The sequence below is a fragment of the Cydia pomonella genome, chromosome 18 (assembly GCF_033807575.1).
Source record: "Cydia pomonella isolate Wapato2018A chromosome 18, ilCydPomo1, whole genome shotgun sequence".
NCBI classification, from domain to species: domain Eukaryota; kingdom Metazoa; phylum Arthropoda; class Insecta; order Lepidoptera; family Tortricidae; genus Cydia; species Cydia pomonella.
In genome coordinates, this window is record NC_084720.1 from 12,706,819 (window position 1) to 12,732,269 (window position 25,451).

Genomic DNA, 25,451 nt, shown 5'->3' on the forward strand with positions numbered 1-25,451 from the left:
AGTTCCTTTATCTGAGTAGATTGTACATGTTGTACAACTGTTGTTATGGAGGAAAATAACTAAATTTAGAATTGTATGGCATGTCATAAAATCAGCTCGGGACCTACCTAAAACAAATAAACGGATGCTTTACTTTCCTCGTTGGGTTTCCTCAAATTATTACTTTTAGCTGTATAATCCCATTTTAGAGCACAGAGGCAAGTCAAATGAAAAGGCCAACCGACGTGACGTGAAGCCCAAAATTTAAAGGCCCCGTTGGTTCGTAACGTGTTCTCTCTCACTCTAACTGGGCGTAAGCGCGAGAGAGATGGATGTGTGTGCTCGGGACCGTGGAAATCATGTTTATGAATTTTGATTCGTTGTAAGTTTTAAGTAACAAAAATAAAGTAATCGATGAGTTCCCTAAAATATAAAATTGCGCATTTTTAGAAGCAATTTTCGTATTTTTAGTCTTTGTGCATAAAATTATAGACCTGTGTTCGTGATTTTTTTTAAACCTAGATTAATAACAATTATTTGAATAACTTTTACCTACCTACTTACTTACGTGTTTTTATATCCTAGATTATCTATTCAACGGAGCCGCGCCGTTCTGTCGCCAAAATAGTGTTTAGTTTTTAAATTTATGAATAATATGTAGATATGTCAGTCTGTAACCTTTATGTAATACTAGCGACTCGCCCCGGCTTTGCACGGGGCACACAAAACCTTAACAAATTAAGTACACACCTTAACCTTCCTCAAAAATTATTCTATTGATCGGTGAAAACCGCATTAAAATACCTTCAGTAGTGTTTGAGTTTATCGCGAACATAAATACATACAGCCAGGCGCGGCGGGGACTTTATATATCTTGTTGTGATGGGCCTTGTTGCCTGACCCAAATTTAAATATACCTAAATAAATCTATGAGCGTTACAGGTATTACGAGCGTTCGATTATCCAATCTACCTAGACCAAGATAAGTTGACAGCGATTTTGACTGCCCAGACAGTGCTAGTGTTATTTTAAACGTCAAACTTCTATGAAATTATGACGTTTATTTAACACTTGCTGGGCTATCAAAATCACTGCCAACTTAGCTTGGTCTTACTCGGCATTGCTTCATGCTAATATCGCTAAAGCAGCGAAGCGTGAGTTGATAAGCCAAACAGAAGTAGGTACTTATTACAAATAACTATCTGATCACCAAATTATTTATAGTGTTTTGGAATAGATGTTATCCAATACCATTTTCTTGTATTTAATACAACAACAATAGGAGCTATTTTCAAGCTGATTCTTGGTGTACAAAATAAACAGCCAAATATTGTTTATTTAGTAAACAAATCGAAATAAAACAAAATCACTCACCTCTGTAATTGGCCGAGGTTAAGCGAGTTTACACTTTCGTGTAGGTACTTAGGCCGTTATACCCAGGGTTCCAGCATAATTGCCTGCTTAGTACGATGCATTCCTCAATGTAGTTAACAGTTTAATACTTAGGGATTTAACGAGGGAAAAAAGGAATTCAATGCCTGGATTTCAGATGTCCACAAAACCGCTTAACGGGGTGAAGAATACTAGGTCTAGGTACTACCTATTTACATTCCGTTTCCAAGTGTCAGTTTTATATATGAGCGAATTAAGACGGTTTTAATTCCTATGTGCATATAGAACTCGTGTTCTAAGCTTACCAAACTTCCTTTCCTTCCCTTTCCCTTTTTTCCTGTCCTTTTACTTAATTAGGAGCTGAAAAGAGCATTGACATTTTTTGAATGGAATTGCCTTGAATAGCAGGCTGTAGGGGTAATTGAAATCTTGTACTGTCAGCAAATGTGTGTGTGTATATTTTTGTACTCTAATCGTTTGCAATAAAGTTCAAATTGTACCTAGAGTTACAACATCGACAGCCGCTCTCGAGGCAGTATCGTAAATTTAGCTTAATTGGATAGATCAATAACCAGCCGATTTAAAGATAATTTTGCTCGCATGTAACCAATTAGAGTGCCTATTAATGGTGTTTCGTTAAAGGGGATGTGCAACATCATCAGATACACGACCATGCGTTTGGTTGATATTAAATTAAAAAGCATGATTTTACTCCCTGTCCCTACATAATATTTTAAAATATTGTCCCATTAAGTGTTAATGTTATGTACCACATTTTAAACCGACTACTAAATTCAAAAGGAGTTGTAATTCGGTTGTTTTTAGGGTTCTGTACCAAAAGGGTACAAAACACAAAAGGAACCCTTATGGTGCGACTCTGTCCGTCCGTCTGTCACATTGGTAAATATCTCGAGAACTACTTAAGCTATCGATTTGAAATAGTTATGAACAACGCTAACCCAGACAGATTGGAAGTGTATTTTTTTTTATTATTGAAAAAAAATATGACAGAACTGAAAAGGTTAGGAACCGCTGAATTTTTAGTCTCTAATAGCGTCTCACAGTTAATCATACAAATTACCTCTAATGGAATTTGAATTATTATTAAATGGAACAGACTTGCTTTGTTTAAAAATATTTTTTAATACAATTGATTCAAATTTGACTGTTAATATGGACTGTACGGATGGATGCTAGAGGTTATAATGTAGGTATGGTCAATAAGGTATTTGTAATATGAGTCTGGATGCCTACTTCAAATTTTAAACAAATAGAGAATGTATAAAGGATGTAGCATTTATTTAAGTATTGGAAGTTTTTATGGGAAACACTGCATTTCAGTTCAGGGCACAAATGACATACAGTCGGCAGCAGCAGGTGTTGAAAATGATTTGCGCACATTCTCACAACTATAAAATATATCTTTAGATAAATACACCATTTTGGATACCTTGCTAAGTATATTATTATGATAGATGAAATTCAATGAATGCTTGTGTACTTGTAAATTCCTCACAGAACAGAAAACTTGAGTTGAGATGAGAAACATTGTATTTTTTCACTAATTAATGTTTACAGTATTTTAACGAGTCGAAAGGACATGGTAGTAAATAATAGTCCAACATAATAATAGTTCTAAGTATATTTTAAAAAGCTGGAATGCAAAAATTAAATGCGTTAAATTTACAATGGTGCCCTCCAGCTTAAAATAATAGAATTAATATATCAACTAAGGAAATAGTTCAAATTAAATATCTTTGAGAACATATTTTGCAGCTATACTTCCTGTTGGTGTATAGAATAGTAATAATCATTTTAAAATAATGATCAAAAATTAATACTTATAAAAACAATGGATACTTAAAACTAATAAGTAGTAAATAAAACGGTTAATACATTATTTTACTGTAATTTCATGGTGTTTGAGCGCATTATGTCATGGTTCCAAAGACAGGATTGTGCCTGCAGATGCTCGGGCCATACTCCATGTAGGCCTGCTTAGTGTGGCACACCTGGTAGAACTCAGGGGTTGATCCCAGCATACTTCCTCCAAACCAGACCGCATATCTCTGCATGTTATGAGAGATCACCTGCACATCAATAGGCTTAGGCGTGATCCGGCCCTCAGAGAGCATAGTCGAGAGTTTCAGTCTTGCGTCAACTGTGCGCTTAATGTCACGCTGCAGTCTCCTACCAAAGTCACGGAACATAGTTGAGCCACCCGATAAAACAATGTTTCCATACAGACCTCTCCTCACATCAATAGGGCAGTTTTGAATAACCTCATCAACCATCTCATTCAATGGCACAGTGAAGTCTGCATTAGAAAACTCAGGGTGAAAGAAAATCTCTGGCCCCAAGAATCTCTCGTAACCAACATCTACACTAAATGGATTCTTAGTAATAGCATTAGTGCCTGTGTACTTCTTCATCCACTTTGCTGGGTCACTGTCATATTTGGCAAACTCTTTGGCTATATCAGGGCATATGTAGCTGTATCTCTCCTTAATAGCTTTTGCTGTTTCTAAGCTCTGTTCTGGTGGGATACCGACCTCGCGCTCACGCAGGAGTGACTGGATGAATGAGGTAATGTTCCTACCAGCTATAGGGATGTGTTTGATACATGATCCAATGACATATCCTTCAGCTACAGGCACTATGTGGGTGACGCCATCACCGCTATCGACTACAATACCCGTAAAAGTGCGTTCGGCTGACGTACGCGACTTCCACGACGCAGCGAGCGCTAACACCGCTTGCACGGCGATATACAACCCTGGCACATTAAATGACTCAAACATAATCTCTGCCAGATATTCACGATTCTCCGGCGTGTTTAGCGGTGGCTCGGTGAGCAAAAAATGATGATCTTCGGGCTCAGCGCGCAGATACTTGAAGATGCATTGCTCTATGTAACGCTCCATGAGGTCCCAGTCCTCTACGAGCCCGTGGCGCACGGGATACTTCACAGAGTACCCAGTCGCGTCGAATGCTTCATCGCCGATGAAGAAATCCAAGTCCTCGACCGCTTTCGTCATGCGCCTGGTACTCTGATCGCCGACTTTCGCCGTTTCCTTTATCGCTATGGCTGACGGAATGATAAACTGAGGTTCCTTGTTGCCGGCGAACCCCAACTTGGTGTAGCCGGTACCCACATCGATGACACAAGCAGGCAAATGGTCTCCCATTGTGACACTGTTACTTATATTTTGTTAGAATTAAAAAATTAATAGATATAAAATTTAGAGCTTAAATGGGTGCGGACTTCGGTAAAATATTGCTTAGGTACTTTGACGTATGAATGAATCACAGATAAGTGTCAACTTCAACCAATGAGAAAGCACAAGGGTGTTCGGAAACCTATTCATGATCGATATGATTTTTGAGCAGATTTTTCGAGTTTTAGTCAAGCCAAAGGTTTTGGAATCAAGTTTATATTAAATTTTGACACGTATTATAATATTTATGACCGATATGATTTTACGTCCTTAAATTTTGTTTTAAAATTAAACTAAGGTAAAATACAATTAAATTTCAGAACGTTTCCAAGAATATTAAACTGTTTGAGCAGCTTGTTTAATCGTTACTTTTATCCCGTGTCAGTATTTAAAAAAATAGTCTGTTCCATGTTAAGAGTTTTACACGACGACAGGGACGCAGTAATAGGTATAAGTGAGATGGAGATATATCCATCTAGTTTCACGTCGCTCATCAGTTAATAAATGTAGGAACGTGTGTAAAGCCCTTTAGTTAACCCTTCGTATATCTAAGCACTGATCAGTGCGTACGAATTTAAACCTTATTGTATTAAACAATCCTCCCGTCGGACAGATTGTGAAAGATTCCCACTGACGCGCCGGAGCGCATTGTATGGCAGAAGCGATGGGAGTCCGTCAGGAGCCTACCGGCACGTTAGCTAAGCACCTTGTCCAGTAAGCTCTCCGACAAGTACGATTTTTGAAAAATGAAACAACCTTATTATGTTAAAGCAGGTAATAATTATTAATGTGACCTGATACTAATACTATATTTACAAAATTTACATTACAGGAATGTAAAGATAGAAAGTAACAATAGGGGTACCGAAACAATCTTTTGACGTCATCTTCGTCTAAATTGTATGCCAGTAAAAACATTCAAAATAAACCTTCTACCTAATTTACAAATTATACCACTAAACTGTTAGATCTACAAGTAGTATCATTAATAAAATATTTTTTTATGAGAGGTGCCAGCTTAGAATGCATTAAGTCTTCATTAATAGTGATTTATCAAACCTAAGGTTGCAGGTTCAACCCCTGGCACATACTGGATTCTTTTGGAACCAGTTGCTTTTTGGTGAAGCAAAACCTCGTGAGGAAATTGACTAATCCCAATGAAGCATAAGCCGCCCAAATACAGATATGAAAGTGACGGGTTGTTTCTAAAAAGTTAGACGTTCTCGGGAATTTTACAGGAAACAAAGGAAACTTTAGTGGAAAATGAAAGTTTCGATTCCAATGCAAAAATATGAGTTCTTCCCCTGTGCATTAGCACATTCTCTGTCCGGGCCCCCCCAGTGTGGGGTCATGAAGCCTTTTTACCGGAGTCCGTGCTTCCACTATGGGTTTAGTTAGTTTACATGACTTGACTTGACACATGGGCGTGTGACTTTGTCATATCATTTTATATGGGGACAGTGAATGCGTTAAAAAAAAATAGTCACTTTCGTAAAAACTAATGTATGTGTCAAGTCTTGGGATTATGTATCAGACCCCAGGTAGGTACTTACCCTAAATGAGCTGTGGCAACGATATGATGATGAGTGATCATGACGGACAGATAGATGTTTAGATTTTTAAGAATTTAAGATTAAGAATTTCTTAAAGTGAGGGCTTAAGGGAGTATAGGCGTTATTATAAAATGTTAACTGCCGCCATCAACAGTTGATGTCGTATAAACGAGCTCTAAGTTTACAACTTAAAGCACTAACTGATGGGCGTACCGGACCGCGACCTTGGGACGAACAGGCCTGTTTGATCTAGTGGAAAGTGGTTCGGCGTACGTCCGTTAAGGACGCAGCTATGAGTGAAAGCGAGAAACATATAAGCTGACTGGAACAATGTCGCGGGCCGGTACGCCCGTCTATTGCAGCTTTTATCAAGTATCTACCTAACCACACCACTTTTTTTATAGCCAGATTATACATAATTACTTGCAGACTTTCGTTTCTAAGCTTTCATATACCTAATGGTATTTACTTCATTTAAGGCGCGTCTATCTGACAATTTACAATAAAAAAATAAAATCTGTACGTATATATCAATAATCCAGATAGAACTTTGGTGGTTACTTTCAGGAAGAAATTTCAACACAAATAACAAAATATAAATAAATCATTCTGTATACTTACACTAAAATTCCTTAACCTATAATAATCAAACTGAGATTGATTATACTTTTTCAGAGTGCGAGTCTGAATAACGAAAGACAAAACCATTGGTCGACATAATGATAATGATTATTTGACCGCCAAAGACATAAGATGCATTTTGTCGTCAGAGTGGACTGCCCACTGATGAGGCGTTGGAACCAACTGCATGAACCCAACGGCCCAACGCATCATCGAAATAGATTATATTAATTAGTTTTAGGTATTTATTATTTTGTTTATATTGTACACTAACTTAGATATATAGATAGATAAATAATAATTGTTGTATGTACTAACACTATATGAGTTTTTTGCTCGAAATAAAATGATTTCAATTCAATTCAATAAGACTGACGCGTGCGGCTGCAACCCAATATCAACCTTCGTACATGCCGACAAGGTTCTTGATAACGCGCGCACACGATAGGCGTGGCGTTCAATGGGTTAATATTTATGTCCTACCCATTATTTCGAGCATTTTAATTTATGTTTTTCCCATTCAATAGCGAGAAGGTATTGGTCGTCAAATACTTTTATTCAGTTGCCTGGTTAAATGCTTAACTTTAACACGAGTCACGTTTAAACACATTTTAAGGTGAAATTATCTCTGAGACCTTCTCCAGTTAAAGCAAAGGATTGGAAAATAACATAGACAAACATGTGTTTGTTGCAATAGTTCCGATACCTACTTTTATAAATAAGATCTGCTCTTTTTCGAAATAAGATCTCCTACATTTTTATCTCTAAATTTGTGACTTGTATTATTCTTTTGTTTATATCTATGCAACTGTATTGTAATGTTAATGGTTTGTAGTGGCGCGAAATCCAATTTACAGGTTTTACTCTCGTTATTCAGGCGATCACATGTTGTAACAATCATAAGTCAAACAAAAAAGACTTGCCAAAATTCATCACTAAAATAACTTTATTCTATCAACATCATAGTCAATTTAACCCTTAAATGCAGGAAGTATCAATACTCATACTCAGGCAACCTAAGGGTGAAGCCAGACGAGCGTAATTTTTTGAGTTGTGAGCTGCGTAATTTTGTGAGTTGTGAGCTGCGTAATTTTGTGAGTTGCGTAATTTTGTGTGTTGTGAGCTTCGTAATTTTGTGAGTTGCGTAATTTTGCGAGTTGCGTAATTTCAGCTGCAGAAATTCTAATTTAAAAGCAACCCGCCCCGGCTTCGCATGGGTAGTAATTTTAAACTTAAACCTTCCTCAAGAATCACTCTGTTGATTTGTAAAAACCGCGTGAAAATCCATTCAGTATTTTTTAAATCTATCGCGAACATTACTGAGTATAGACATACAGACAGACGGACGCGGCGGGGGACTTTGTTTTATTGATATCGGCAGACAACTCATTTTGCTTCGCCGCCGCGAACCAAACCGACATTTTGTATGAAACCGAATGCAGCAGAAATGGAGCAACCAAAATTACGCGACTCATAGTTTAGTATTTACGCTCGCGAGTCTTGGCTTCACCCTAAATGACAACCAAAGTAACTTTAAATTAAGAATTTAATATCGTCAGTATTAATTTCAAAAGTCCTTTGTTGGCACTTGTCTCGTTTCAGTATCAATATTAACACTTCATACATAATTATAAGGTTCAACTGTTTACCAGAAGTGTAACTGACCAACAGCAAAGCAACAGCTAGATTCCTCTTGTTAGAACTTATGTTTGCAATGTCTCCTGATTAAGCATATAACATTGAGATACAAATGGTAGAAAATGACACTTTCAAAATTAAATATTGTCTGATTACATCAACTAACAACAATATAATCAGTATTATAATTTCTCAGACTTATAAGCATAGACAAAAACACATTTCTTATGTTAAAGGAAGGACGTTAAGCACGAAGAATTTCGTACATTGACACGCCCAGCTCCTATATCTATAGTACGCGCATAATTTACTATCCCGCCGATGACGCCGGCGGTCAATGCCCCTGTGCGCGTAGGGCGCGGCGTGTCAATGTACGAAATTCTTCTTGCTTAGCGTCCTTACTTTAGATTTATCGCTTGCCCTTACATTGTCCCTTCAGTGTGATTGTTCTAGATTTCTCACCACATTGCATAATCTGAGTCCTCCATGTCAAAGATTGTGAAGAATCCGAGAATGGTCAAGTACACTATGACATTGCCTGCCAGAGTCAAGTAGCATGCTCCAGGTGCAATCTGTAAAAAACATGATTATTTTGAATGCAATTTTGGTACTTACTAAATTATTTTAATTTTAAATGATGCTATTGCACTCGCAACAATTATTCACTGCTAATGTTTTATAATTCATTGTATTATGGGCATCATGCAACGACATGCATACATAGGTACTTATATAAATATATAAATACTTAGATACATAGATAACACATAATTCAGGATCAAATATTTGTGATGAACACAAAAGTAAGTGCCCTTACTGCGTTGGAACCCGGGACCTCCTGCTTCATAGGCAGTCACTACTGACTAAGCTAACAGGGCGTTAAAATTGACCATAAAGAGTAATGAGTGATAATCTTGAGAGTATTCATGTCAAAAATACTTCGGGCACGTCCAACAGTAGACACCTTAAGGGCAAGTTAAGTTTTTGTGAGGGAGTTTGCCTCTAATCTTACATAGATGCCAGTTTTAGGATCATTTGTACCAGTCTTAGGATCAGTCGTAGACACTATGTATGGGACGTTATAGACGTTATATACTTTTTTTTACTTACAGTGCCTACATGTGCAAGCACAATGGGTAGACCAAACGAACTGACAATCAGGCCCATGGTCAGGAAGACTGCTGTCTCCATACAGGGTGAAGCACCACCCGCAGTGCTGTCTGTGTGCCGGCGTGCTATCATCGTTGGGATGGGACACAGTATGTAAAACATGACTACGAAGAATGGCCACCAAAGTCTGAAAGTACAAAAAAAATTTAGAAATTTGTATAGAATAAGAATAAATAAGACCTTTTATGACTAAGATTTTTTTATATAAAAAGGTACACCAGAACCCTCTTAACAGGTTTATCCATTTTTTGCCACCTTGGGCCTCCAAGATCTAGTTGGCCTTTAAATAACTATTACACTATTATAGTGCCATGTAAATTGAAAGGTAATGGGGCAATCCCCGTGCACTAATGTGCATCAACATTATTATTTTATGTATTTTTTTATCTACTTTTTAAACCTGTTCATTTTCAATCGACAGTATCAATTCAACTAACGAAAAGTAGTCTATGTCAATATACTTGTTTGATTCACCAGTCAAGTCGTTGTAATGCAAGTAATCCTGGTTGTTTTTTTTTATTGTTATTCGGTTCTGTCAGCCAGGCAACAATAGTAGCATAGTTTCACTAGACTTAAATTGCTCGGGATGTGGACCATGATTACCTTTTATGTTATGTTTGAGCTCCCGATATTCGACGTGGTTACATGCATCTTGTATATGGGTACAATAATATAAAAGGTAAACACGGTCCATATCCCAGTTATTTTAAGTTTAGTGAAACTAACCGTGAATCATTCAAAACTGTTACAGTAGCATAGTTTGTTAGAAGAAATGTAATACTACATTCTACTATTATGCTAAGCAGATACTTATAAATGTCATAAAAATGTGTATTTGTCAGCAGGCGACTGTAAGGATGGCAATGAATGATAAGAAACCCCTCTACCCACTGAATACTAAACAAACCAAAAATATTGAGTAGCAAATATTACCTGTAATCTGGTAATGCACATGCTAGTATAACCATGGTCATACCAATGGAACCAGCAAAAGCCAGAGCTATCAACCTGAAATCAGATAACCAAAAAAAAAATTAAAATCAGTAGCAGATAGTTGAAAGTTTGAAGTTGTTTGTCAGAAGTCCCTTTTGCTAACAGCTATTCCCTTCTTCTTCTTCCTCGCGTTGTCCCGGCATTTTGCCACGGCTCATGGGAGCCTGGGGTCCGCTTGACAACTAATCCCAAGATTTGGCGTAGGCACTAGTTTTTACGAAAGCGACTGCCATCTGACCTTCCAACCCAGAGGGGTAAACTAGGCCTTGTTGGGATTAGTCCGGTTTCCTCACGATGTTTTCCTTCACCGAAAAGCGACTGGTAAATATCAAATGATATTTCGTACGTAAGTTCCGAAAAACTCATTGGTACGAGTCAGGGTTTGAACCCGCGACCTCCGGATTGCAAGTCGCACGTTCTTACCGCTAGGCCACCAGCGCTTTTTTTTTGCTAACAGCTATTCCCAACCCTGATATTCCTGATGGTAAATAAATCTGGGTTTTTCTTGAAACATTTTATTTCTACTACACTGCATGGATAAAATTAAATGAATCAGAAGTCTGTTCTGTATTATTAAGAAACCGGCCAAGTGCGAGTCGGACTCGCGCACGAAGGGTTCCGTACCATTATTTATAAAAACAGCAAAAAAATTATGTTTGTTGTATGGGAGCCCCCCCTTAAACATTTATTTTAATCTGTTTTTAGTATTTGTTGATATAGTGGCAACAGAAATACATCATCTGTGAAAATTTCAACTGTCTAGCTATCACGGTTCATGAGATACAGCCTGGTGACAGACGGACGGACAGCGAAGTCTTAGTAATAAGGTCCCGTTTGACCCTTTGGGTATGGAACCCTAAAAATTAAAAACCTATTCCATGTCAGAATAGATAAAATGGACATTTTTTGAGTCATAATCATTGCATGGTTGGCAACACTTGTGTAACTCCACTAGAGCACTTAACGGCATGCTTATTTGCCACCATTATAGTACAAAAACAAAGGTATTCAGAATAAGTAGAACCAATAGTTGCAAAGAAAGTTCTGCTAGGCTAGTTGAAACAAAAAAAAATAGAATGTGAAGAAATTAATATTTTATAAAAGATAAGTTACTCTATCAACAAAAATACACATTTTAAGATACTATGAAAACTCCAGGTAGCTCAAAATATGCTGAGCATTAAATTCGAATATCTGGGAGACTAAGCTTTGCTCGGAAAACATATAAAAAATCAAAAATGCGCATTTCCCTAGAGATAAGACCTATTTAGATCGATTTTTTGCTCCAGATAACCCTCATATAGCTAATTTCATTGAAATCATTAGAACCATTTCCAAGATCCCCGATTTATATAAATATATAAGAATTGCTACTTTAAAAGTATAGTACCTGGGCGACCGAGCTTTGCTCGGTTATAACTATTTATTGTAATATGGTGGTGTATAGGTGATAATCTTAAGTACATGTTTTTACTAAATTAAACTTGTCTAAAACAATAAAAATTAAAAAATTATATATAATATTGAACATATAAAAAAAAAAAGTTAGTCACCGGGCGAGATTCGAACCCGTAACATTCGTTTAGCAGTCCGCGTCTTAACCCGCTGGACCAGACGGACAGTGGCCGGCCACACGAAATTAGCGACCATATTCTGCGTCGAAAGAAAAACGCATGAAAACTCGAAAACACTCGTTTTCCCAAACATAAGACTAATCTAGATAGATTGTATACCCCCAAAAACCCCCATATACCAAATTTCAGCGAAATCGTTAGAGCCGTTTCCGAGATCACAGAAATATTTATATACATATATACATATATATATATATATACAAGAATTGCTCGTTTAAAGGTATAAGATATATATACTATGATATTAATATACAAAATACCTACACAAATATTAATTTGAACATATTTATTGTATAATTTATCTAAAAATGTGTAAATATTTTTTATGACAAGTTTGAACATCTAGTTGGCGTCATTTCTTTGCATAATGTTGACATAGTAGCCAAGGTAATATAGTGTAAAATCTCATTAGAGAAGTAAGTACCTACAATATCTGTCCTACTTAGAAACAAATCTGTTATTATCAATAAATGCTGCTAATACAAATACAATGAACTTACCCTATAGTTCATCCACGATAGAAACATGAAAAGAAAAAAATAAACAAATTAGATTTGTGGTAATTAAAAATTAAGAACTTATTTGTAAATAATAGAAATGAGTCATTGAGACTGACTTTCATGAATTTTGATCTCTTGTTTGCAAGACGTTATACGATATAAAATGTTCCACATTACCTTTAATTCCTGCCATTATTGCAAATTACACTCACTACACAATGGACAATTAAGTGTTTGTAATATCGTTGGAATTGGTAAATTTTACAAGGGCAAAATCGAGTACATATACAATACGATGAAAAAATTAGATACAGACTAGCTAGATTGAGAACAGATTGGAATTTTATCAATTTCATCACAGAATACAGATAATGCAAGCATATTTTTTTTCTTTGTTATGTTGGCTAATTTGTTTAGACGTTAAAATATATACAATATATTTTTTTAATGCAAATTACAAGTCTTCTAAAAATTACAAAACGTATATTAAAACTACGCGTTTTTACTGATGTATCAAACAGAACAAACCGTGTTTTGACATTGTGCTTGAGTGTTGCCGTTGCGTTTTGGTTGGAGAAGGAGGGACACTGATTAGTGATTATAAAAGCTTTGTTTAATGCTTATTTACCGTGATAATTGAGACTAAGACCAATACATAGTCCGTACAGAAGAATATTTTGTTTGATTCATAATGGATGACGATGCGGAAACCTACAAATTATGGCGTATAAGAAAAACTGTAATGCAAGTAAGTTTATAGGTTATGTCTTATAATTTCTAAAGTAAATAATAATTAAATGCACGTATTTCTTTCTGATAATAGTTAAAATCGATGTGCTTGCTGCCTGTGATTATTTCTTAAATCGCCATACTCATTATTCTTTAATTTGGTATTGTTATTTACATGGGGCTATGGAATGTGATATTTTTCAGTTGTGCCATGACCGTGGATACTTGGTTACACAGGATGAATTGGATCAGACTCTCGATCAGTTTAAAGAACAGTTTGGTGATAAACCCAGGTTTGTCCTCCCTTTATGTTAATTTAAGAGTATTACTTCTTGACTGATTTTGTTTTACCCATTGTTTTATTTTTGATTTAATATTTTTATTTTTAAAACCAGTCCAGATGGGATGATGAAATCGACCGATTTGATCAGAAAAGAAATTGGCTTAAAACTCAAATTTAATCACGAATTATAGATTTATGGTGATATTTGAGAGCTCTAAATTAAAACAATGGCCCTAAATGTGTGTGCTAGTGTCACAAATTGGTATTCTACTGGAAATCTGTCGATACCCCCTGTGAGGGGGGTATGAGGGGCCGCTACCGCCTTTCGGCCGCCTTTTCTTGACATGTTAGTTAAATGTAAATAAATAATCTTATTATCTTAAGGATGTTACTTACCCAAGTGTAATCTTGTGTTGTCTGACATAGTTTGGTTGATTAATGCATTTTTAACTTTCTCATCCAATACTTGTAATACAGTAGGCTGCATTGTTTAAACAGTTTACTAGTGATTTTTGCATAAATATTACCTAGCAAAATAAATCTGAATCTGATAGCTAGCAACTTGACATACACTTGTCAGTGTTTGACATGTTGACAGTATATGCCAGTGATACTTGTTTTAATTGAAAAGTTATAGAATAGGTCATAAATGAGCAGTAATAGAGTCGGGCCAAGCTGCAAGTACAAAGTGTACATTCAAATACAATAAAATAAAACAATATAAAAATATACAAATAATAAAAATTACACTCGCTCACTTTTGACTCAATTTTTTTTTTTACATTTTGTAACAGCACTCCACACTTGGTCTTTGCAGTCTGTACAGTTTGGCTTGGTACAACTGATAACATTATTATGAGTTGTTCCAATGATGTGTTTATAAACCGAACGTGCTGTTGTTGATATAAAATAATATGTATTTGTCACTAGAATTTTTAATATTTCAAAACTAATTTTGCAATTTCTAGTTTGGAAATGTACTGGTTTAGAATCAATGTTTGGTTTCCACAAAACTCTCTCCTCAATATGAACATGACTTCATTCACTTTCTAAATTTCCAGTGAAAAGCGGCCAGCTCGGAGTGACCTGATTGTGCTGGTGGCCCACAATGATGACCCCACCGACCAGATGTTTGTGTTCTTCCCCGACGAACCCAAGATTGGCATCAAGACCATCAAGACTTACTGTACTAGGATGCAGGAAGAGAATATTCACAGAGCCATAGTTGTGGTGCAAGCAGGTAATTTTTTTTTCTTGTTTTCTCATGAGTGAGGGTTGTGGTCATATGAAGTCATTAGGCGAATCCACACAAAGCAAGCATACGCGCGAGGAAATTGCCTCGCCCGTATGCTCGCTCTGTGTGGTCCTGCCTATTGTTTTATAAACCAAGGCTCTCTATTCTGCATAATTTTCCACCGTTTTAATAATAAGGGCCTGTGTAAATCCCTGGCTGGCCTTTACTATATTCAACCAGCAGGGTGCTTAGCCAACGTGCCAATCGTTAACGATCAGTAGCGTAGCATAGTCATCTCTCTCTATCACTCTTCCATATTAGTGTGGCAGTGACAGTTGCGATCGCTACGGAGTATTAACACGTTGGCTACGCACCCAGGTTGGTGAATCTCGACTTCTGCCATCCACCATGCCAACCCTATGTGTGATATGTGTGGTTTGTCTCTAATATACACCCAGCCGGAAAATTGCATACGTATGTAAATTACTGTATGTATTTTCATTTCCGCATCTTTATGTTTAATTCCCCGCTTGCATCTAGGGACCCGCCGAGTTTTCTAAAAACAATTGTTTTGTAAATAGAAGTGGTGGCCTTATACCCTTACTAATTGTTACATTTTCCAGGAATGACCCCATCAGCCAAGCAGTCGCTAGTGGACATGGCTCCCAAGTACATTCTCGAGCAGTTTCTAGAATCGGAACTGCTCATCAATATCACTGAGCACGAGTTGGTCCCAGAGCATATTGTGCTGACGCCAGATGAGAAGCAGGAGTTGCTGGCGAGATAGTATCCTTTACTAAGTAAATCAAGTTTTAAAAGATCAAAGGTAATAGAATATCAGTTTATGGTTTGTTAACTCTTTACACGCCAAGCTTATCGTGTGCGGCGCGTCATTGTGAACCTTGTCGGAATGCATAAAGGTTGATATTGGGATGAAGACGCGCGCGTCAGTTGACGTCTTTGGCGGTCAAAGTTTTAAAGAAATTTAAAAGCTGTAACAGATGGGCTCTCAGGCTCGATTTTCAGTTCTAATTAACCTTCGGCCAAAATTGCAGTGGACCACCTTACACATGATCGAACAGGCCTCGGACCGGACCAAGGTCGCGGTCCGGTACGCTCGTCTGTTACAGCTTTAATGAAACACCATAGACATTCAAATACTACAATGCTTACAGTGGCAGTAGTGAAAAATATTGTAAGTACAATTTTGTCAATGGAGGTCAATGATGCTCGGTGGCCGTACAGCGCCATCTACTCTAGCCGTCAAATTAGCTCCAATATTTAGCACTACATTAAAAAAAATTGTATACCAACAACTTCTATTGTATATAATATTATTCCGGATTTCTAATATTATTCAGGGTTCTTATTTCCTTAACCCACACCCTCCAGTAAATTGAAAGAGAACATGTTAATGAGAATACAGGCCGGCGACCCTGTCGCACGGTACTTCGGGTTGAAGAGAGGACAGGTATGCCAAACATATACTTTATATTAAAATTCTTACAGATTTTTCAGTTAATCAACGACCATGCGAAAAAACACTATCTTTTTCAAAAACGTCACTCATTCGCCAAGGTCATTGGCGCAAAATATCTTATATCTTACAACGTATATATTGTATTAACGTTCTCAACATGTGAACACAACCCACCACGGCATTACAAAATACAAAACATACCAAAATAAAAAGGCACGTCAAGATTGTTTATTGATTTTTGATTATAAACTGAGGTATTTATTATATATTAGCAATTTATAACTGAAGATAATGCATTCAGATATCGACCTTACAGCCTAGAAAACGAAACTTAATATTTTATGAAATTTTTAGTGTTCAAACATTATTTTTTTTTAGACAGTGGCGCCGCGCTTTCTTTAGTAGTCAGTTACGTTACAACTTAATTGTCAATGATTATCCATAGATGGCGCTATTGACGCAAAGGCAATTTTTTCTCTTTGGTTTATTTATTAATAATTATTTTTCAGGTAGTGAAAATCATCCGATCTTCAGAAACAGCGGGACGATACATTTCCTATAGATTAGTTTGTTAGATAAAAATTTAATTAAATAAGTTTCTATAATATCCAGTGTTTTATTTGTTTACATCCTTTGCTGAATTGCCAAACGGTACGATCGACATCGGTCTATTTCATTTAGAATAACAGTAAAAGCTTCTACAGACCTTGTAAGCATGCGAAAGAAGAAGGCATGCGATTGGCGATAAAATTGCTGGCTAAGTAAGAGCAACGAGTTTAATCGATCAATTAAATGCCGCAATGTATAGCAAATCGCATGCGATTATCGGTGACGTTTGAAGAGATCATAAGATAAGAAGAATTTATTAGCACAAATATTTTAAACGAACAGAAAATTGCGCTAATAGGTCTTCACTCAGCTTGATGTCACGAAGTGAGTCCATGACATTCAAACGCTAATCAAACTAACGGACGTCCGTTGTGCCTGACGTCGGGCGGATTTAAAATTTAACTGCAAGTAGCTGGTCTGAGATTGTCTTGACCTTTGTAACCTGTGTAGTTCGGACCGTTATTACTACAATCACAGAAATATGAATATGACTACAACCGTAACATAATAGTCGTTTAAAACGCACGTGTGCCGAAAATGGGTAACTTTTAAGAATGCCTTACGCTGCGCGTAACAATATGTAACTTGCGCACGCAATGCTATCAACTTCGAGCAATTCTGATAAACAAGATTATGAAGTGGTGCTTAAAGAGACTAGACGCCCGTTTTTTCATACAAACGCAGTTCCTATTTTCGTTCGCTGGTATTGACATTGTGCAAAATATAAAATAAATATTATTAACCATTGGTATGCATTCGTTTAACTTTTTTCGATTTTTAGGGTTCTGCACCAAAGAGGTACAGGAACCCTTATGGTGCGACTCTGTCTGTCCGTCTGTCTGTCACAATGTCAAATGTCTCTAGAATTACGTGAGCTATCGATTTGAAATTTTGAATAGTTATGAAACTTATGAACAACGCTAACCCAGATACATTGAAAGTGTTATTTTGTTTATTGTGTTATAGATCATCGTTTCGAGCGATGGCGCCACAACCTTTAGCCGATGCCCGCTAAGATGGCGCCACTTTTTGATATTTAACAAATTAACACATATCAGTGAAAGAATAAGGATCAAAGTCAAATGGCGTTCTAAATTTACATTGACAATCCACCTATATTTCAAATTGTCTTTGATAATAAATAGTTATTTATGTCCAAAAAAAACAACAGTAGGGCTAAGATTGTCGGCTCTTTATCTTTTGTCACCATGCCTGTTGCGCTCTAATGAGTATGTAAGTGCGAAAGTGACGCATGACATGATAGCTGATAAAAATGTGACATGTTTTTCGCAAAATGAAACAAATAGGCATTTTTTTTGTGGTTAATAGTCTTGATTGGTTTAATATAGATAATACGAGCAGATGGGCAAAAATTATTTGAATGACGAATAAAGAATAACCAAATAATTTCTAATGATTCTTATTTATTCGTATTCAATTCATTCGTGGATAAAACATTCGAGAATGATTCATTTCACGAATTACTTATTCGCGAATAAAACACTACACGAATAAATTATTTGCGAATAATATTGGTGATTGGTTAGTTTACAAAATAACTATTTAACTGTTTTCTATCCCAATATTTAAACGAAATGTTTTCTTTCGGTTTATCTGGTCTGTTTGATGCCGGTCAGGGTCACCTAGGTCTATCCTAAAATGTAAATAATTACAAATAAATAATAATGAGGTGTGGGAATACGCCTCTTGTATGGTGGCGGTCACGTGGGGAGGGACAACTGGGAATGCACCAATAATGGGTGTATTGCCGTTTGTCTCTACCTCATGTTTGGTGGCAGACACGTGGGGCGGGGACAAATATTAGGGATACACAATTAATGAACATAGGTCTCTTTCTGAAACTTTCTAGCACACAAATGATAAGAAAGTTGAATTATCTGGCTTTCTCGCTCTTTCATTTTTAATATGTACCTGCGATGTAAATGTAATAAATTCCATGGCTCTAAAATATGCTGGTGTTGGTTGCCATCTGAAAGTGCACTAAAACATTATTCGTATCCGTGTCGAATAAAATAACGAATAATTTATTTCTTATTCAAAAATCTAAACGAATGATTTATTCGCTAATCATCCCACGACGAATGTTTGTTTATTCGAATAATTATTTAAATGAAAAATTAGTGGAATAATGCCCATCTCTGAATACGTAGGTATTTAACTTATTTCTGAATTTTATAATTATAGAGCTTTTCAGTCGAGTACCGAGCACGAAGCTTGCTGAGTGGCCTAATGAAGGCACGAGATTAAAAAGCTTGATTATATCACTATTGTATACAATAATTTATCTTCGAGTCACCTAAAATAGACTTTTTCTACTATAAAACCTAAATAATTAAAGAAAATAAGGTATCAGAGTAGTACAAAAGACATCAACGCGTGCATAATATATGAATATTACTCATGAGAGCGTGTTGGTGTCTTCCACTGGACATCGGCGCCACGTGATTGGTCAAATTCATTATAGTTGACTACAGCGTTTGCTTCTGAATATTATAGTTGAGTTGGGAGCTCATACATGACGCAATTACACTTTACGATACGAAATCTTAATTTAACCATTACAGTCGACAAGTAGAAAATAGACATTTCAAAACTTATCTTAGTACATGCTAACTTAGAGTTAGCTAGGTCTTATCTATTAAACTACACGGTATGAAGTGTTCTTCCTTAAATCGAGGTCGTATCGTAAGAATACAAAGTGAAATTTGGTTGCGCCTACCACGCCCATTTAAATACCTGTACCTAACTGTTGTGCATCGATTACCGCGTGCCTTATGTAATATTAGCTCATTAGGATATCCTGATGACTACCCTAGCCTACCTACCAATTAACTTTTCAAAGAATGCACATGATGAGCAGTAATTGAGCATTAACTAAATAGGTAATGCAAAAAAATATAATACCTACCCATAAAAATAATATGAAAATAACATAGGTTAGGCAGTGGGGCGAACCTCCTCTTTTCGGCTTTTGCCGGCTTCGTTCGGCTCAGCATTGCTTCGAGCAATCATTAGGGTTGGCACAACTTGACGTCCCTATACGATATGTCCCTATATGATATAAGATAATGACTTGAATTTTGACAACCCTAAATGGCCTAAAGGGATAGTGCCATACATTAGAATGGGACAGCATAATTCGTCCCTGAATCGCTGTCAAACTTTGGTTTCGTAGGAAGTGTCATTTTTGTACGGTAGTACTATTATTTATTCTGTGGGTTAGGTACATCGTTCACGATGGTTAAAACGTCGATCTCAATGTGACCATGAATGAAACATTCCATTCTGACGTTTCTATCTCCGCAGAGGTATGTTTCAGTCTCACTGTTCATTAATTACAAAAAATCATAGATTAAACTCTCAAGCATGCAAACCCGTGCGTACGCACGCGACGCTTTGCGCTATTTCACACGTCTTGCGCGCAGCTCGCTCGGTGCACGTCGCGAAAACAACGCAATCGCAATAACAATAACCGGCAACGAAAACGAACTAAGCGTTTGACGCTGGCTGAAAATATTTTTCTTCAGAAAAAGTTAAACGCGCGGGAAAATTAAAGAACATTGTTTAAAAACTTATTTAACGTTTAACTCTAGTTTTGTTATTATTTCCAACGTTTATTTTCTTAATCGCTTGACTGAATTGTGTTTTGTGTCCCAGTTCTGCCCCCTCAAATCACCTTTGGACCAAATGGTCCAAATTAAATAGGAGCTTTTAAACCTGGTAAGTACTTAAACATATTTCTTTTAGGTATTACGTTTAGGTAAACGTACGGTGTATAGGTATACACCGTGTTTTTTTTTAATTTCCGTTAATTTCAAAGGTGCATCCCTGAGCTTAAATTAAGTAACTTTTTCAAAGACACCGGTATTCTAATTAACTCCATTTCGGAGATAATCAATATTTAATCTTTATCTTATAAGGCCCTTACAAGCATACATGCCTAAGGGCCTGTTTACATATATTATATTTATTATTTATTTATATGTCAAAGTCTTCAATTGTTTGGTAGAGTCAATGTAATGCCCGTGTTACAATAACACTATATGCATACTTAAAAAAATAGCAATTTTTTTTTGCAAATTAACTATGGCATTTAGTTTTCTTAAACGTACTTACCGATACCCCGAAGTTAAAGGAATTTAATAAAAATACGGCATATAACTCCTTTCAATGTTATTGTCGTATTTACAAGCAAATGGAAGCTTCTATCATTCAGCTCTACAGGTAGGTACAGGTAGCTATTAGGTACCTATCTACAAATTGCAAACGATAGCATTGGTACACTTAATAAAGTTTACAGTACAGTACTTCAATCAAGTTCGTCTAAGGCAAATTACTAAAAAATAAATGCATTCAGTAAAATTAAGATCTCCGCCTTTTCATAATACCAACTTATGATTAAACTTAACAAAACAATAGCTTTTTACATATACAGACAACGCAAAGCCATTGAAAAAGATTCAAACGTATACTTTTTGAATATTCAACCCTTGAAATTGTGAAAACGGATTGCATGGACTCTAATGATAATGGGTTGAAAAGTTTATTAATTGAACGGAGTCTCGGGAGGAGACTAGTTCAATAAAATAAACTTTAAATAATATAATCGCGACGTTCATAAAATTGAAGAGCCGAGCGAGAGACGAGACGTCAATAAGTAAGATTGGTCCGTGATTTTTACCATACAGTAATGTTCCTAAAACATTTAATTTAAAAACACAAATTTACTTCTCGAACACGATCAAAGCAGTTAAGCACTTTCGTTTAACTCCAACACCGCGTAAAGTAATTATCTTTTAATCTATGAACGCTTATGCTTTTTTAGGGCTCCGTTACAAAATGAATGCTTAACCCATTAGAAGCAAGCGTACTTAGTTCAGTCGTGGGTACCTACGTTTTAAGTATCGTTAAATATTCAATTTTATTATAGTTTTCGTAGTTCAAAGCGAGAAGGTCATATGTATAGTATAAACGTCTTGATTCTTGGGTCTTTTTTTTAATAATACCACATAGTTCTAACAGAGGTCAAATTGGAAATAAGTAAGGTTTACTAACCACTGTTGTATTCTTAGATGGTGGAAATTAATGGATATGTATATGACATGGGTTACCTAGGCTGTTTTACAATTAGGTTAGCTGTAGGGAACACTTGTAGGGAATCCTCATACTGTTATAAACTGTTTCTCTTACCTCACATGAGTTTACCGACTTTACATATGTATTTAGGTGCCTACATTAATATGTAACACTTGGACAGTCCGGTAAATAAGAAACCTCGTTCATTGCGATATTTTCGATGTTGTTTCTAACGACGACCTACCGAAAGCGACTTAAGTGGCATTGCCCGTTATGCCGTATAATTATATTGCCTATTATGCCAAACACATTATACCTAGTAGAAGTTGTTTATAGAAATTGTTTTTTAATCTAGTCCAGAAAATGTTTGAATATAATATTCATTTAATATACTAATTTAAAGTTTATTTATTGCGCCATTATCTCACTTACGACCTACGATGTAACATCACCGGTCCCCGAGTCGTCATTTCACTTAAGTTCTATCTAGGTTTCTTAATACTTATAAGCACAAAACAGAATAAGCTAGGTAAGATTGACATCCTTGCTCTTTACAAACTGGTAAACCACCGACTCTGCCAGAATAGACACCCGCGAATATTTTAATTGAGTGTTCTTCAAAAAACTAGTCCGCATAAATTTATGCGACATTAATCAGTTGATATAAATCCTTCTAATAACTCATAACTCCTTCTATTAATAGCAAAATTGATAACGAGAGTCAAGTGTAAATCTAACACCACAAAGAAAAGGAATGACTCTAGATTACCTGCAGATGTGTAAGCTGCGGAAAGGTTTCAAAAAGTTCACTTAAGTAAAAAAAATATACCGGGTGTTTCCTGTAACACGAGCAAATAATTAAACCACATAGTGTGCTCCTAAAATGATATAACTTTTGATTTATAACAACTTTTAAAAATTATGAAATGGTGTTTTTCATACAAATTTAATATTATTTTCAATGTACGCTGACATCAGTGTGTATGACGTTGCTTGTCACGCTTTAAACGTAACTAAATTCGCAATACATTGCCTCTTAGAATTAACTTCAATGTGTAATAAAAATTAAAACATAAGTTATTTTTAAAACTTGCTGAACAAATGTTGGTGAGTTTGAGGAGTACAGCCAACAGTTTAATTTATTGCTCCTGTTACAGGAAATAACCGGTATAAATTTTTAATACCTATAGGAAATTATGACAAGGTTATCAGATATTTCAAAATATCTTGGAAAGACATCACTACAAAAATCAAACATGAAATGATGTGGGCCAACCATATACTGGAAAAAAGAGTTGGCTAGTCCAAAAAAATACTTTGACATCTAATCAGCCAAAAAGCGACACTTATTTGCACTTTTGGGTTGATACCAAAATTAAAGTTATTTTAATTTATTTTCTCTCGGGTAATTAATGGTTAAGGATTGAAAAAACGCCATGTAGAGAGAGAGCTAATTTATAGCTGTGCCAATAAGGTCGCAATGGTCGCATATGCAGAATAAACATATGACCTATATTTTATGCTCGCTATATTGCAAGTACCTACAGTGTATGATAATGGCAGTCGCTTTCGACAAATACAAGAGACATGCATAATCAGGTCAGGTGTAAAGGTGACTCTAATGTAGGTATACAATGTAATGAAATCTGAGACGAGTGTTGTCGATATCACACAAAAGACAACGAACACTTACAGGTACTCCAATCAAACAGTCTTTGTTTGTGGTACAGAATAAATATTCCTAGTTATAACAATAATAATATGATTGTTTTAGTCGAAATATAAAAAAACATAGTAAAAATATATAAATAATATAAATATAAATGTTTTTCTACTTTAAAACTTATAAATAACATGTTTAAATAGTGTGAAAACAACTACTTAAATTAAATTCCATTAAATATATTTTTTGTTTTTTGGATTTCATGCATCGTTGCAAAATTTCAAAGTGGTTTAACACCCCCTTGTAGTGGAGATAAAGTTACAAAACATGGTGTATTTTATCAGCAAAGTGACCCTGCAAACAAGTCTGGCATTCATTCTGGCAGTCACACAAAAAAGATACCCACGTATATTCCTATTACTAACCAATCAAATCTAAACCTTATGTTCAGACCATAGGGTTGATTCCTAGTTTTATTCTTGTCTATTCCATTAGCATTAGTTTCTCAATGCAACTGTGTTATTGTTAAACATTATCATAATAAGTGCTTGTTTATTGCGTAACTTGTATTGTTTTTTAATTATGCTATTTATAAGTTGTCTTTAAGTGAAATTTCTGTATTTTTTTAGATAATAAAGATTCTCTAAACCGAAAGTGTAACAAAACCCTAATGTATCTACTTTTTTTCCTTCTTACGTTCTTACCTGCCCGCGTAGCCAACATGCCAATCGTTAACGCCCCTCTCTCTATGACTCTTCCACATTAGTGCGACAGTGACAATGTTCGTTCGCTAAGATGCGTTACCGATTGTCATGTTGGCTACGCGAGCTGAGCTAAGCGAACGTCAATGAAAATTGCACTTTATGGCTTCTGGAAAATATTAACCATCGCTAATTTTTTTTTGGCTCAAATTGCTCCATTTATTGAACTTATAGAAGGATACTAAGTAATTAAATCAGCAAAATATTCTTAGCCACAACTGCTCCTTTCATTAGACTAAATAATAGTAGCTAAGAATTAACTTGCGACCTCACTTAGCATACACAATATTCAAAGGCAATCAACTCCCTTGCAAATGGCTGAATACCTATCATCTGAAACACTAGCCAACGACCACAACACACTTTCACCAAATGAGATTCTCTAAAAACAAAGCGGATGCTCCTGCATGATAATATTCAATTTCAATACTTTGTTGGAGCTTGGCGTTTACTTGGAATTGTTGTTGTTTGTGATCTGTATACAGGATGGTTTTTAAAGCCAGAAACTTATGCTATCGGAAAAACAATGTTTAGAGTTTAACTTACATAATTTAGTGAGTTATTATATTGTTAGCGTATAACAGTGGTATTAAGTATCGAATACATGGCTCAAAATGGGTTTTTTTTGGCGACATAACAAAATTAAGGTTACGATGAAGATAATTTTTTCAAGACTTTTATTGTTTTATTCTACAAATTTAATACTTAAAAGGTAAATATATGCCGATAAGAATCCTTCTTCCTCGCGTTGTCTCGGCATTTTGCCACGGGTCATGGGAGCCTGGGGTCCGCTTGACAACTAATGCCAAGATTTGGCGTAGACACTAGTTTTTACGAAAGCGGCTGCCATCTGACCTTCCAACCCAGAGGGTAAACATAAGCCTTGTTGGGATTAGT

At 35.9% G+C, this 25,451-nt stretch overlaps 4 protein-coding genes across 4 annotated transcripts in view; 2 read left to right on the forward strand and 2 right to left on the reverse strand.

The window, feature by feature from the left end:
- Positions 1-2,646: 2,646 nt before the first annotated feature.
- On the reverse strand, positions 2,647-4,997 carry LOC133527796 (actin-related protein 3). Its single transcript, XM_061864969.1, has one exon. The coding sequence runs from the start codon at positions 4,557-4,559 to the stop codon at positions 3,303-3,305; it is 1,257 nt and encodes a 418-aa protein (XP_061720953.1). The 5' UTR covers positions 4,560-4,997; the 3' UTR covers positions 2,647-3,302.
- Positions 4,998-5,346: 349 nt separating this feature from the next.
- On the reverse strand, positions 5,347-13,026 carry LOC133527798 (leptin receptor gene-related protein). The gene is made up of 4 exons (XM_061864971.1): positions 12,875-13,026; positions 10,505-10,579; positions 9,512-9,698; positions 5,347-8,973 (listed from the first exon to the last, which is right to left on the reverse strand). Exons 1-4 carry the CDS (start codon positions 12,889-12,891, stop codon positions 8,860-8,862), a joined length of 393 nt encoding a protein of 130 aa, XP_061720955.1. The 5' UTR covers positions 12,892-13,026; the 3' UTR covers positions 5,347-8,859.
- A 219-nt stretch (positions 13,027-13,245) lies between these two features.
- On the forward strand, positions 13,246-17,031 carry LOC133527797 (DNA-directed RNA polymerases I, II, and III subunit RPABC1). The gene is made up of 6 exons (XM_061864970.1): positions 13,246-13,446; positions 13,632-13,720; positions 14,772-14,950; positions 15,568-15,730; positions 16,337-16,415; positions 16,934-17,031. The coding sequence occupies exons 1-6, from the start codon at positions 13,390-13,392 to the stop codon at positions 16,997-16,999; spliced, it is 633 nt and encodes a 210-aa protein (XP_061720954.1). The 5' UTR covers positions 13,246-13,389; the 3' UTR covers positions 17,000-17,031.
- Positions 17,032-20,297: 3,266 nt separating this feature from the next.
- The window catches only part of LOC133527354 (uncharacterized), a 99,640-nt gene continuing 94,486 nt past the window's right edge, over positions 20,298-25,451 (forward strand). The window contains exon 1 of the mRNA XM_061864304.1: positions 20,298-20,774. The gene's annotated coding sequence lies outside the window, so the exon portion shown is untranslated. The remainder of the gene's footprint in view (positions 20,775-25,451) is intronic.

Coding starts and splice junctions, on each gene's coding strand:
- LOC133527796 (XM_061864969.1), bottom strand. CDS start 4,559: ATGGGAGACCATTTGCCTGCTTGTGTCATCGATGTGGGTACCGGCTAC.
- LOC133527797 (XM_061864970.1), top strand. CDS start 13,390: ATGGATGACGATGCGGAAACCTACAAATTATGGCGTATAAGAAAAACT. Junction 13,721..14,771: donor CAGTTTGGTGATAAACCCAG/GTTTGTCCTCCC, acceptor CTAAATTTCCAG/TGAAAAGCGGCCAGCTCGGA. Junction 15,731..16,336: donor CAGGAGTTGCTGGCGAGATA/GTATCCTTTACT, acceptor CACACCCTCCAG/TAAATTGAAAGAGAACATGT.
- LOC133527798 (XM_061864971.1), bottom strand. Junction 9,699..10,504: donor TGTGCATTACCAGATTACAG/GTAATATTTGCT, acceptor TTGTACTTTCAG/ACTTTGGTGGCCATTCTTCG. Junction 8,974..9,511: donor TGCTTGCACATGTAGGCACT/GTAAGTAAAAAA, acceptor TGTTTTTTACAG/ATTGCACCTGGAGCATGCTA.